The 14,638-nt window shown below is 38.7% G+C and overlaps 1 protein-coding gene and 1 long non-coding RNA gene across 5 annotated transcripts in view; one reads left to right on the forward strand and one right to left on the reverse strand.

The window, feature by feature from the left end:
* DOCK2 (dedicator of cytokinesis 2) overlaps nucleotides 1–14,638 on the forward strand; it is a 559,513-nt gene that overhangs the window by 497,828 nt on the left and 47,047 nt on the right. Inside the window, exons 35-36 of the mRNA XM_056811565.1 lie at nucleotides 9,180–9,336; nucleotides 10,787–10,827. Of these exons, the coding sequence (XP_056667543.1) occupies nucleotides 9,180–9,336; nucleotides 10,787–10,827 (198 nt within the window). The remainder of the gene's footprint in view (nucleotides 1–9,179; nucleotides 9,337–10,786; nucleotides 10,828–14,638) is intronic.
* On the reverse strand, nucleotides 1,188–14,387 carry LOC130456391 (uncharacterized). 4 transcript variants are annotated; one of them, XR_008915168.1, is made up of 7 exons: nucleotides 14,075–14,387; nucleotides 11,814–12,139; nucleotides 10,629–10,791; nucleotides 9,155–9,289; nucleotides 7,365–7,532; nucleotides 3,908–4,027; nucleotides 1,205–2,507 (listed from the first exon to the last, which is right to left on the reverse strand). It is a non-coding gene; the product is annotated as an uncharacterized LOC130456391 (long non-coding RNA). The 4 variants fall into 4 exon arrangements; XR_008915167.1 differs by having other exon boundaries at nucleotides 7,365–7,572; XR_008915166.1 differs by having other exon boundaries at nucleotides 7,365–7,575.

A 14,638-nucleotide genomic window follows, 5' to 3' on the forward strand; every position in this document is an offset into this window, starting at 1 on the left:
CCACAATCTTTCCCATCATCCTTCCTTTTCATCAACTGTCTCCTATGTTTGGAATATCCTCCCTCCTCACCTGCACCCTCTGGCTTTGCTGACTTCCTTCATGACTTGCACTTTTTTCAAGAAATACTTAATAAATCCTTGTCAATTGATTAACATTTCTATCTTTTCTAACAAAAGGAGTTATTCTTCATTGGTAATCAAAAGGCATAGATGAGAAGTGTCAAATGAGGGACAAGCCACATGAACCAGATTAAAATGTAATGGGGGACCAGGAGTGTGGGGCCAGCTAGGTAGCTCTGTGGATTGAGAGCAGATGCAGAGATGGGAAGTTCTGGGTTCAAATTTGGACTCAAGCATTTCCTAGCTGTAGGACCCTGGATAAGTCACTTAGCTACCATTGCCAAGCCCTTACCATTCTTTTGCTTTGGAACCAAAACATAGTATTAATTCTAAGATAAGGTAAGGATGTTGTTGTTTTTTTATTTAATGTAATTGAGAAACATTTAACAAAATAAATAAAAATACAGAAGAATATAAGTAATGTTGATATATGGTTTTATAATTCAATACACAGCCTGCAGGGATCCTCATGTATGATTTAATGATTCATACATCACTGGTCTAGATAACAAAGGAAAGTGGCTTTTGGAGCTGAGTCTAGGTTTGGGATCTGAGGGATAGTATTAGCATTTTGGAAAAGTTTTTTTGGACATGTATCAAATATGAGTAAAATCTTTTTTCAGAGTCTCGATCTTTTCTTATATTTAGGCCTAGTCTCCCTAATTAGACAATGAGCAACTTGAGGACAGAGATATGTCTTATAAATCATTTTCCTGTGACAGGTGGCTCAGTAGATAGAGAGCTAGGCCTGGAGACAGGAGGTCCTGGGTTCCAATTTGACCTCAGATAACTTTCTTCCTGGCTCTGTCTCTTGGCAAGTCACTTAATCCTGTTTGCCTAGACCTTGCCCTTCCATTACTAAGACAGAAACTAACGGTTTTAAGAAGAAAAAGAGGCAATTGTTGCAGTTCACAAAGAAGTTGAATCAATAGGTTTAATGAAAAGAGTGCTGGTTTTAGAAGCAGAAGACTTTGGTTCAAATCTAGGTTCTGCCATTTGTTTTGTTAAATTTAATTGTTGTTGAACATGAATATATTATTGGTGGTCACCAGGGATTCAATTTCTAAATCCCAAAATGAATTATTAGAGTAAATGGAATTTATGGTAGTTTATTTACAATAGAGAGAAGATATTAAGGAATGAGATAAAGGGAGAGAGACAGAGAGAGACAGAGAGAGACAGAGAGAGAGAGAGAGAGAGACAGAGACAGAGAGAGAGACAGAGAGAGAGAGAGAGAGACAGAGACAGAGAGAAAGAGAGACAGAGCTCTACTTCCTCAGAGCCAGGTAGAAAATTTTAAGGCCCTAATCAGGGAAAAATAGTTTCAAGACAATGGGCCTTTATCAGAGATTTTTACCTCCAGAAAGGCAGGGTCACTAAGTCAGTCTTTCACTCACCAATGGTGACCATCTAAAAGGAAAAGCAGTCTGAGGTCTCCTGCATGAGCTCCTGGGGTGAGTGGGGGATCCAGTTCCACAGCAAAGTCTGAGTGTCCATCTTTCAATCTCTCCTCCAAGTGACTCTTCTTCCCTCTATCACAAATCTTGAATGCTTGAATGAATCTCAAATGTCTTTGAATGAATCTTCTGGCCCATGTGGTCCTCTTTTTAAAAATCTTTTTGTCTTGTGTCACCTCCCCTAAATTTCACATCTACCAATCACAGCAGACGCTCCTCTCCAGGACTGCCCACTCTTAAGTTCACATCTGGGTTAGATTATACCTTTTTTTATTAGATAACACCTTTAGTAGTTAAAATGGTAGATCTACTTCAAATACGGAGTTACCACTTTTGGGGAATTAAAATCTAAAAATAGATTGTGGGTTGCAATTAAATCTTCCCAATAAAGAAGAACTAAGTACCTTCGTTGTTGCAATCAGGAGATAGCTAAATCCAGTCTTCACAATTTCTTCTGTGGCATGGGCAAATCACCCTTTAAGCTACTTGAGTCTTAGTCCTTCATACCCCATGCCCATAAAATAGGAGGATTGAATTAGCTGACCTCAAAGATCTCTATGCAGTTTCAACTCTCTGATCCCATAAGGCAGATAACTATTTAGCAGATGACTTGTTTGGAGATTGACAGAACTGAGCACTGAATTTCCACAATGATCTCAATTTTCATGGCCTCTTGACCATGCTACTAACATCTCCTCTTTCCAAAACCAGTTGTGCCCTCAAAAAGCTTTTCTCCTTGCCAATCCTGCTTCATTGAGCTCTCCATTATTAGGGGGACACAGAGAAAGGCCACAGCTCAGACCTAAAGCAATCCTAATCTCACAAGCTGCTTATGGGAGGCTATGATGAAATTCTTAGCAGATGTCATGGAAGGATTTCTGATGGAACATTGGTAGACAATCAAATTTATTTCCCATGTCTGTATTCTGCCTGTGGGGGAAAAATTATTGTGGATTACAAGACAATAGATGGATTATAAAACAATAAAAAGAAAAGGACAAATAGCCCAGAAATTTAAATGACATCAACAGAAAAGAAATTGAAATGTGGAAATGTTAGCATAAAGCAGTTCTCTCATACTGTAAAGGCCAAAAGAGAAAAGAGACTATAATTTACATAAGAAAGTAAATATTGTCATAGTTGTTCATAGTCATGGCTGTCTAGTCTGTGTCTCTGTGGGAGTCATGAAGCAACAAGACCTCAGAGCAGATCAGTTGTCCTTGGTGGGCAGTGGCAGAGGACCAAAGAGGTAGCTACAGATTCATAGCCAAAGGACTTCAGTTTGAATCCTGACTTTTCCTCTTATTCTTTATGTAACTTTGGATAAGTTCCATTATTTCTATTAACCCTGTTTTCTCATTTATAAGATGAAGGTATTAATGCATATGGTCTCAAAGTTCCCTTCTATATTTTAACCTATGACTTTGGGTTGCTTAGTGCCCATTCCTCATTCAAAATCATTGGTTGAACACACCCCTCCTAAACTTGTTCCATCTTTTAACAAACCAAGCTTCTGATGAAAGTTCAGGAATATTGCACAAATAAGACTCCAGAGCAATTGATCAGATCCCTACAAGGAAATGCTGATATTGGAGGAGACCAGTCTCAGCAGCATCCCTTCCCTTTCCTCATCCTCTTTGAGCAAAGGACTCATTAAATTTATTAGAATGCAAATGATTTTCCCAGAGTAGGAGAATTCAGCTTCCCTTCTCTCTGGTGAATACCAAGATTGATTGCCTAGAGGAAAATGGTGACATTTTGCCTCAGTCAATATTTATCTCTTGAGACCACATACATTAAAAACAATCTAAATATTGACCAAGAATAAGTCTTTAAGTATTGTCAGCACTTCTGGTTTTTTAAAGGGGGCAGGAGTACATCCAAATCCAAAAACTGTCACCAGGTGCATTTTTAAAAAAATCTTTTTTAAGGAAAGGCTCATTCACAATGTCAAAAAGTGATAATAGGTCTAAGAAATCAGAGAAAATTATTTCTCCTCAGAAATAGCATTTTGGACAACCTCAGCAAAGTGGACCAGTCTCCTTGCCAAGATTCCAGACCACATTACACACTTTCCAAGGGCTGAGGCCAATGCTACTCCCTCCTCACTCAGAAAAGTCCAGACATTTCATTTTACCAACTCTCTTCCCTTTTCAACTCCCATTATTTTCTAAGGTACTTTCGAGCTGAAAAAAGCTAGTTATTAGACTCAATTGGAATTCATTTGGGTCAGACATTAGTTAGCAGTTCAGTTGATTGGTTAACAGTTAGGTTCCAATAATCCTGACTCAAGAATAAAGGCACATCACTAGATGTTGGACCAAACCTACAAGCAAATCCTAATGGAACAATTCCTTTGGTTCTTTCTCTTCATGACAAGGACTAGTTGTAATGTTCCTTGAGGGTGTGCCAGCATGCCAACTCTCTTCCTCCTCCTCCCTTGGCCCCATCTGAAAATTCAAGCATCTAATCATGAATCTTTGGTAGAAATACATTTCTCTTCATTCAGCAGGCTTCTTACACTCTGAAAGAATTTGTAACTGACTTAACACATGTATATCTTGTTAGTGGCCATAAAAATGACTATTCTTCAACCTATGCTCATAACCATTTAAAGGAAAGAAGATATGGTCAGGATCCTACTAGAAATCTTATGATAAATAGTTTAAAATCTGGTTCTGCTAGACTTCCTTTATATTTTTTTCATAAATTCCTTTGATAGTCTTGATCTTTTGTTCTTCCAAATGAATTTTTTATTTTTTTAATTTGATAAGATATTTTTGGTATTTTAATTGGGATGGCATTGAATAAGTAGATTAATTTGGGTAGGATTGTCATTTTAGTTATATTGGCTCTGCCCATCCATGAACAATATGTCTCCAATTTTTTAAATCTGACTTTTATTTGAGTGAAAAGTATTTTATAATTATGTTTATGAAGTTCCTGGGTTTATTTTGGTAGTTATACTCCTAAGCATTTTATTCTATCTATAGTTATTTTAAATGGTTTATCTCATATTATCTCTTCTAGCAGGACTTTGTTGGTGATATATAGAAATGCTGATGATTTATATGGATTTATTTTATATCCTACCACTTTGCTAAAATTATTGATAGTTTTAACTAATTTTTCATTCAAATCTCTAGGATTTTCTATAGCAGGATTCATGGGATCATAGATTTAGAGCTGGAAAAGCCAACTAATCTAATCCTTTAGTTTTATAGATGAGGATACTGAGGCTGATAGAGGTTAAATGACTCGTGCTAAATCCATTTAGTCAGTCAATAAGATAGGGGACATACAGCTCCATCCAGGGACTCAGTCACAGAACCTTCATAGTAGGAAAATATCTGAACAGTAAAGGTCTATCACAAACCTAAAACATAAATGCTTCATTTCAACAACACTGCTCATTATTCTTCTCAATTGTAGAGTTAAGGGGGCAGAGAATACACATGGGGGAGAGGGTAAGATAGTAATAGCCCTTCACCAGTAGATAAAATAAAAGCAATTAATCTGAACTAGTTAAGGAAAGAAAGTAACCTATCACTGGCAAGAGGAAAGTAAGGTTCCAAATCTGCCCACATTAGATGAGACAAGAGAATAATGATAGAATCTAGACAGACCCCAATATAAATATGAATAGGAAGGATAGCATAATATAATGAAAGAATATCAGATTTGGGATCAAAGGACATCAGAGAGTCCAAATTCAGCTCTACTATGTAAGATCTATGTGACCATGGGAAACTCTTAGTCCCTTTGGACCTCAGTTTCCTCCTTGGTAAAATGAGAGGGCCAGACTAGGTAAGCCCTAAGTTCTGTCTAAAACTCATATAATTCATCAGTCATTATGAATGATCTAAGGTGGTCTGTAAGTTGAATCACATATTCTTAAGAGAAACAATAATATTAAAACTGCAGTTGGGAGCAATAACACAGCTTTGAATGGTGAACAAGTTGTTCCCTTGTTCTAGTGTTATCTTTGAGCAATGTAAGTACCATATTTAATGGGAAAGTCAGCTTGCTCTGTGGGGCCTTGGATTCTAATGGGATGTCATCAGCCTATTTACTCTTTAAGCATCTTTTAGGGCTGAGAATCAAAGTACATTGTTTGGGTAAATGGGAGACTCTTGGACTCTGGATCATCACTCTCATCCTCATACTCCAAGCACCCCCATTCCATTAAAGTTTTGTTTTCTGAGTTTTTCTGTAACAGAGTCAGAGAACTCAGTCACTGACATGAGACAGCTATTTATGAAGTTGGTAATTTATTTTTGAATTTATGAATTCAGTCCAGTCTAATTCAACTGAAAATCAACCATATCCCTTAGCATTGTGCTCATTTCTCACGGATACTTGATGATGGTTGTTTTATGAGTGAGTAGAAACCAATAAGATATTTAGATGATGACCTTCCCCTCCCTCCTGTGAGACAGATTAAAAGACAAAAGCTGTGGCAGTAATTCAGAACCACATTTCCATTCCAGTCTAAGGGGCCTAAGGACAAATATTGTTAGTTCTCCCAAAGTATCCTGCCTATCAGTCTCTCCATCATTGGGCCAATGAGAATAGCTTTCTCCTCTCAGTCTTTGCCAAGAGATATTTCCCAGAGAGGCACCTCCAGCCATCTTTAGATTATAAATCACAAAGTGATAGAAATGCAGACTCTAGTCCAGAGCCCTTCCCCCTATCTCTTCTGCCAACTGCTTTTGCCAGTCATTGAGGCCCCCATTTCAAGGATCCTCTTTCCTCCCAGAAGGAAGTGAAGGATCACAAATCAATGTTTATGAGGTACCTAGCAAGTAAAAAACCTTATTATCTTTGTTAGTGGTTAGAAAGGGGGAGATGAGCTGTTAATGGGAAGGAGATAGACACAAATGGTGGAGAGACCAAGCTTTGTTTAAATTACGGGGCGATTTGCATCATGCCATTGCTATGAGACTATGAGCAGGTGCTTCCCCTGTAGGGAAGATGGATTTGTCTGATCATAGCAGTAGACTGAAAGGCCATCTCTCAGTAGCCCAGCTTGCTGCATGGGGGCCACATGGATATCCAAGGTCCTTGTCTCTCAAATGCTTCCAGGTGTCTCTAGACCCCAAACTGGCCTTGGAGATAGTGGCAGCCAGAACCTATTGAGTATGGCTGATGGGATTTTCTCTCCTGAACACATGTGGAATATTGCCCTATAGATGGGTCACAAGGAGTTGGACATGACTGAAAAGACTGAATAACACAGCATCACCCTGGAGGAAAGCATTAAACATGAGTATTTAGGAAATGGGTGGACAGCATGGTGGAAAGAGCTCTTGTAAGTAGAAGAGAGGGGACCTAGATTCTAAACTTAATTCCTTAAGAGAATAAATGAATGATGCTGTAGTTGTAGCTATTAAATGGCTATGCAACTGATTCCAAATTGCAGGATCTCACTGTGTCTAGTTATATGGCATAGTGGAAAGAGTATTAGATTGGGAATCAGCATACATAACTGGGTTCTGCTCCCAGATCTACCAACAGTTTTGTGACTTTGGTTGAGCCCCTTCCCCTGTCCTCGCTTTTTCCTAGTCTAAACAATAAGAGGGTTAGACTAGATAATCTCCCATCATAACATTCTGTGATTGTAGAATGATGTCTAGGAAATGGTAGTGAAGCTGTACACACTTTCTATTTTATAGGTATTATGGGGGTCATTTGTGAAAAACAAAGGTGAAAGTATTTGAGAAAGCTAAAAGTATAGTAAAATGTAAAGTCTAATTGTTATTAGGCAGGAAAGGGATATATACCAACCTCGCTATCCAATAGTTGAACCTCACACAGCTGGACAATTGTGGTCAGTTCCATGGGTAACATCTTTGGAAGGACACTGATCAGCTGGATCAGATTCAGAGGTGGGCAGCCAGAATGATGAGTGAGCAGGAGACTGCAAAGTGCTGGGTAGTCTGGAGAAGAGCACACCTAGGAGGGACAGGACAGCTGTCCTCAAACATTTGAATGGCTGCTAGGAAGAAGAGGAATTAGCTTTATTTTTCTTTGGCCCCAGAGAATAGAACTAAGAGTAATGGGGGTAAAGATACAGAGAGGCAGGTTTAAGTTCAATAGAAGGAAAAACTTCTTAATGATTAGAACTACCTAAAAGTAGAATGGGAGGCAATACATGAAGAAAAATGATAATAATAATAACTAGAACTTATATCACTCTTTACAAATATTTCCTTATTTTAACCTTACAACAACCTTGGGAAGTAGATGTGATATACTTAGGTCTTACTCATTGTAGATGATTATAATAATAATAATCATTATTATTAAGTGTGACATTAGTGTGTTACTTTTTAAATTTGCAAAGTGCTTATTATTATTATTTCATTTTGTTCTCATGGTGACCTTATGAGAGATAGATCTATTCTTTTTTTTAAAAAATTTCTTCATTTAATTCCAATAACAAATTTATGCACATTTTACAAAGTTATAAGATTCATGTTGTCTCTTTCCACTCTTCCCTTCCCCCTCCTGGAACTGACAAGCAATTCCACTGGTTATGCATGTATTACCTAGGAGCTATTTTTATACACATTTTACAGACAAGGAAATTGAGGCAGGTAGAGGTTGTATCTGATCCAAAGTCACAGCGTTAAAAGTAAGTGTTTAGGGCCAGATTTAAACTCATGTCTTTCTCATTCAGGGTCCAGCACTTTATTCACTGTGCTGTCTAGGAACTTGGATGACTCAATGTTTCTAAAGCACAGATGGCAATCCAGGTGTAAGACTAGATAAGCCTTCAGGTTCCTTCCAACTCTGAGAATCTAGAATTCTGTGAACCCCTGGAAAGGAGTGAGATGCCCCTGAGCTATCTCATTGCTTCAGGGTGAGGCTACTTTCATGAGCCAGGGACTTCACCTCACCATTCCTTGCCAGGGCTGGGTTAGCACTTCCACAGCCACATTTCTTAATTTTCAATAGAAAAAAGATTACTTGGGCTTTAGGGAACAGGGGAGTAGAAGAGGGTTTGAACCTCCTCAGAAGATGTTAGATGACTGTTGGTACAACCATACCCTATTACAGGGCTTAGCAAAGGGAATTCATAGCACGCCTCATGTCTATCAGACACCTTGTACAGTTGCTAGAAGAGCAACATCCTTGGTACACTGCATCTCTCCTAAACGTATCCTGCTTCTCATTGTTGTTGATTTGTTGTTAGGAAGCGCCTCCTGATGGCTATTTTAAATCTCTAATGTCATAGATCCAGCTGGTGTCTTAATTTCTATTATTAAGTTCCAGGTACCGTATTAGGTGCAGGGAATCTAAAACAGAAATTGAATCATCCTTGCAGACAAGCAGCTTACACTCTATTGTAGGAAACAACATGTTATGAATCTGAAACATATCTGTGCACAAAATTAATGATTTATATTAATTGTGAGAAGGGAGAAGGTTTTTAATTTGTTAATCTCCCTTGTGGGGACTGCAAATCCAGTAAGTAGGTCCGTTTTCATGGCCTAACTCCATCTTTCCTTTCCCTGTTCCAGTTCCTTTCTTCCATCTCCTCTACCCCATAGGCCTACATCAAAGACATTTACTTTCACTTTTTCTTTCTGCTTGCAGATTGGTAGAGTGTGCTGAACATCATCCAAGTATCACCAAGTCTGTGGAGAACTTTGTAATTCTTGTCAAAGGCCTCCTGGAGAAGCTGCTGGATTATCGGGGCGTGATGACTGATGAGAGCAAGGATAACCGCATGAGCTGCACTGTGAACTTATTGGTATGGTAGCCCACCCAGGCCCATCCCACTGAGAACCCAGCTAGGGCTTCAAGTCTTTGGGGGTCTTACAGTGAAGAACAAAACTAGAACTTCGGATCTGGGGGGACCTTTCTGTGGAGAACCCAGCTGGTCATTCTTACTGTGAAGAACCAAGCTAGGGCTTCAGGTATTGGGGGACCTTACTATGGAGAAACCAGCTAGAACTTCATGGGCTGGAGAACGTTAGTGTGGAAAAGCTGGTGAAGGCTTCAGATAGTGGGGAACCTTACTGTTTAGAATCCAGATAAGGCTTCAGGTGCTAGGGAACCATACTATGGAGAACCTGAAATCCTGTGGTGGCTCTAGTTTTCATCAAGTCTAATCTCCAAGTTAACCAAGAACGATTGACTCCCTTGGAAGTGTTCCTCTTTATGGTTTTTATTTTTCAGGGATAAAACAGCTATGGACAGCCACAGATTTTTATGCTTCTCTAGACCTCTCTCACACTAAATTTGTACTGAGAAACTGAAGATCTTAGTTTGAGTCCCAATCCTACTACTGTATAACCTCAGGCAAAGCATGACCTCTATCTGGGCTTATTTCCTCATCTGAAGAATAAGAGATTATCTCAGTGACCTTGAAATTCCCTTCTAATCTTAATATCTTATGATTCTGAGTCAGAATCTAAACCAATAGTGACAAATTTTGTTGTGCAAAGAGCATTGGATTTGAAGCTACAGGTTCTGGGTTCAAATACTGTCTCTGTTAAAAATGGTCTATCTTGGGTGGGTCACTTTACTCACTGAGCCTCAGTTTTTTCATCTGTAAAATGAGAGAGTTGAATTTTTTTATCTTAAGATTTCTTCCAATTCTGATATTTTGTGATCAAATGACCCTAAGTTCAAGGAGACCCAAAGTTTTGTTTGGTTTTGAATAGAAGGCAGTATGGTAGAATGGAAAGCATGTTGGACTTGGAGCCATGGGGCCTGAGTTCAAAGCCTGACCCTGCCACTCAAGCCATTTAGCTTCTGTAGGTCTCTTTAAAATGAGAAGAGTTATAGTTATATATCTATGATCCTATAAATGAGGGGCCTTGAATGAAATTATTCTGATTTGCCAACCAGAAGCATTTTAATTATGAAATCCCATAGTTCCTAATTCCTTGGGTAGTCATTCTCCCTACATAAGAGCAGGATCTTACATAGTAGATATGGTTCCTTGGAATGTTTCAGTAGAGAAAAATTCATGGGAAAGCCACAGAGATAACCTAACCCAGTCATCCAAATCCCAAGGTCCAAACTTTCTTTCCTCACCTGGACAGTCCCTACAGGTAGGAATTGGGAGGTGTAGACAAACTGTGTGGCAAGTTCAGGAGGGTAAGGTTCTCTTCTACCAGACCATAGATAGCAGGCTTGGCATCAATACAGGCAAATTTTAAAGCCTCAATCACTTTTGTTTTTCTCCCAAATAGAATTTCTACAAAGATAACAACCGAGAGGAAATGTACATAAGGTAAGATCATTAGTCCCAAGCCTCATTTATTCTGGGTCTTGGTATCATTGATGGGCATCAGCTTTAGGTTTGTGTCATCTGACTAAAATGTAATATTCCTGGCCTGCCCAGAATCCCTGTATTCTGCATCTTCCTTTTGGATTCAGCAAGCAGGCTTATTTATTGGCTGTGTTCCTTCTTATTCCCCAAAGACTATCTACCCACCTAGTCTCACACACACACACACACACACACACACACACACACACACACACCCATCATCATCATCATCATCATCATCATCATCATCATCATCATCATCATCATCATCTCCTTAGAGGCAGCATTTATTCCTTGCTCACATTTTTTAAAGTGGATATAGCTTATCCTGGTTACAGAAAGACTACTTCTGTAGTGATAGGAAGAACCTTTTACAGGTGACAGAATATGATAGAAAAAAAGGGATGCTAAACATGGAACAAACCATGGGTTGTAAAATTATAAGCTAAATCCTTTTCTGCTGTGTCAACCCATTGGACTTTCATTTAAAGGAACTACCTGGTGAACTAAACATTTAGTTGATTAGGCTCACACTGGGGAGAGGGATTGGGCATGAGGAGGCGGGGGACCGAATTTACTCTGCATAAAATCTGCAAACCTAAATAGTATAGTAGGCCAAAGTCCAAGCAGGCCTCAAAGGGAGATAGACCCCAGGGAACATTTCTGGGGTCAATGGGCTTAAGGCAGGATGTTCCTTTGTAAATCATGTTTTGGGACTCAGAACTGGGGCAATGCTGCCCCTGAAAGATGAATCTAGACTTGGGAGTCCCTAGAACCCTGATTGGACTTGGTCAAAAACAAAAAAAACAACCAACTGAATTCCATTTCTGGTTCTAGTTCTAACATTAACTAGTCTTGAAACTTTGAAAAAATAGTTTATCTTTTGGAATCTCATTTACCTTTTCTATAAAATGAGCAGGGCAGTATGTACTTAGGGATTTCATTACCTAGGGTGCTATCACAGTCTATGCCAGAATATAAATGGCATGAAAGTGCTCTCAGGTGAGACAGTGTTGAGGTAATGCCTTGTTGGAGGCATACAGAGACCCTGAGAAACTAGCATGAGGCTGTTGGTGAGGCCACTCCATAGAAGTGAGTAGGGTGCAGGGCAGAGTGGGGATGGGAATTTATCAGCCATCATCCTTTTTTCACAGCTTCTTATTTTTTTCTTCTAGATGTTAAGCTCTCTTTTTTTCTTCTGTGTTTCATGTACTTTGTGTTAACAGTGTCAGCTTAGTTCAGCACCTTCGGACAAACCTCTAGTTACCCCTATCTTGGTGAAAATTAAGAGAAACAAGGAAAGGTATCATTTGTAAAGTACTCTATAAAAATGGCTGCTCACATTTATCATTTTTTAATTTTGCTTTGAGGTCTATTGGTGATAAAACAAACAAACAAAAAACTACCAGGTGATATTCCATGTCTAAAACCTTTAACAAAATCACAGTGTTCTCCAAAGGCTCTTTATTGTCAAGTACTATAAATGCATACATCATATACCCTTGAATTCAAAAAGCTACCCTTGCCTAATGCCTCTGGCTTATCCCCAGTCAGACTCTAATCACTTACTAAATTCATGACCAAAGTGACAAGCCAAGTCATGAGGAGGTCAGAGAGAAGAGAAAGTGATAAACCCAAAAGGCCACCCTAACTTCTCCTATCTTGGGTTTAAGAACCTGGCTTGGAGATGAACACTAAGAGTAGTAAGATGAAGAAAAAAAGGCAAAAATAAAAGAGGCAAATCCTATGTCAACAAGCATTTATTAAATGCCTGCTGTGTGCTAGGCATTGTGCCAGATGCTGGGATCTAAAGACCAAAATGAAACAGCTCCTGCCCCCAAGAAACTTATATTATTTGCCTTCATTCCCTAGCGTCCTCTTGGAAGGTGAGTAGATATGAAAAACCTCTCCTTAAACTTGCCGAGCAGTTAGTTTGGATGCCTGGTCTCATGAAAAGTGTCTCTGTTCTCTATGATGAAATAGATAGGAGAGATAGTCCTGAGGGTACCATGAACCTACTGTACCTTCCCCAAGTTTTTCTTCTACCATCAAACCCCAATGTTCACTTGCATCACTCCTCTGCCTTTCTTCTCAGGACTAATGAAGCCAAAAGCTCACCCACAACTGTGTTCAAATGCTCTCTGGGTGTATCCCCCAAATAGTCAGTTCTTAGAAGAATCTTTTCAATTGGCAATGACTTTTCACCACCATTTTCTTTCCTCCCAACCCTTTGTTTTCTCTTTTCAGATCACTTATGAGAGGCCATAAGTTTCCATTCCTTTCCTGCCCTGCTATTTCTGAAATCAGTAAATAACTCCCTTCCTTCTTTTTTAAAGGGGAATTTATCCTATAACAGAATGAGGAAGGAGGAGGAGTCTACAAAGTTTTAGGGCAGTTTGGTGGCACAGTGGATAGAGTGCTGGTCCTGGAGTCAGAAGGACTTAAGTTCAAATCCAGCATTAGACATTTATTAAATGTGTGATTCTGGACAAATCATTTAACCTGTTTGTGTCTCAGTTTCCTCATCTGTAAAGTGAACTGGAGAAGGAAATGACAAATCATCTCAGTATCCTTACCATGAAAAACCTCAAACGGGGTCACAAAAAGTCAAACAAGAATAATAGACCCCCCCAAAAAATCTAAAATCCTAAAGGAGGGTTTCAGTGGAATGAACACTAGATTTGGAGTCAGAGGATATAGTTTTTAAATTCTTGTTCTTCCAGTTGCTAGCCATGAATTCTTAGGCAAGTTCCTTGAACTTTTGGAGGAACTTTTCTCATCTATAATATGAGGGGATTAGAGTTGATGTCCTTCAAGCTCCCTTCCAACTCTAAGCCTATAAAAGTATTTTATTATAATTAAATATAGTTAGCATTTATAAAGCACTTTAAAGTTTCTGAAGTCTGTACCTATGTTATCTTATCTATCATGGGAGAGATTATCACAAAATCAAACCAAAACAAAGATAGCAAAGTTGTGAAATCCTTTAAAGTTAACCTCAGTATTACATGTGAATGCAAGGAGATCTAGGCCTACTACTTTCATAGTTCTCCCATTTCCTGGATGATTCTGTATGATTTGTAAGTTTTTGAGTGATTTTGTCCATAGAATCAACTCTGTTTGAAGCTTCAAATTATTATTCTTATTTAAATTCCTTAGGGCTCTGTATTCTATAAAATTACTACCACGTTGTAGGATGAAGTTGCACCTTAAATCGCCCTTTTCTATATATCCTTTTGTAGAGCAGGAAGGAAATGTGGGGACCCCAAGAACTAATGGTAGAACTTTAGTTTCCATAAGGGATCATAAGGAGTTTTTTTTTTTGGCTTGGTTTGTTTTTTACAAATCAGAGGCAATTTTAGCTTAGAATTCTTCATATTAAATATTTCCTTATCTGAGGAAGAAAGGTGATCTAAGGTCATATTCCCATGAGCTTCATTAGCTTTGTTGATACTGCTGTCTCCACTGGAGTGAAGTAATTGAAGGCATCTCATTGAAGCATTTACCCTCTTCCTATGTTACTAAATGTAGACCCCAACAAATGCCCCCAAGAACAATAACAAATGGTCACAGAGAGTCCATCCCAGTTTCCATAGAGCTGGTATTCTGATGGTAGCACCAAGAACCAATTAAAGAGAGGGTTTGATTTTCCATTCTGATTTCAAACTTCAGTTAGGATATGCTTTTAATGTAAGAAACAGCTGAGGTACATAAAGGAATGTTTAGCTAAGAGAAGAGAATACTTGGAGTTTTTTGATCTGAATGTTTGTCA

The sequence above is a fragment of the Monodelphis domestica genome, chromosome 1 (assembly GCF_027887165.1).
Source record: "Monodelphis domestica isolate mMonDom1 chromosome 1, mMonDom1.pri, whole genome shotgun sequence".
Taxonomy (NCBI): Eukaryota; Metazoa; Chordata; class Mammalia; order Didelphimorphia; family Didelphidae; genus Monodelphis; species Monodelphis domestica.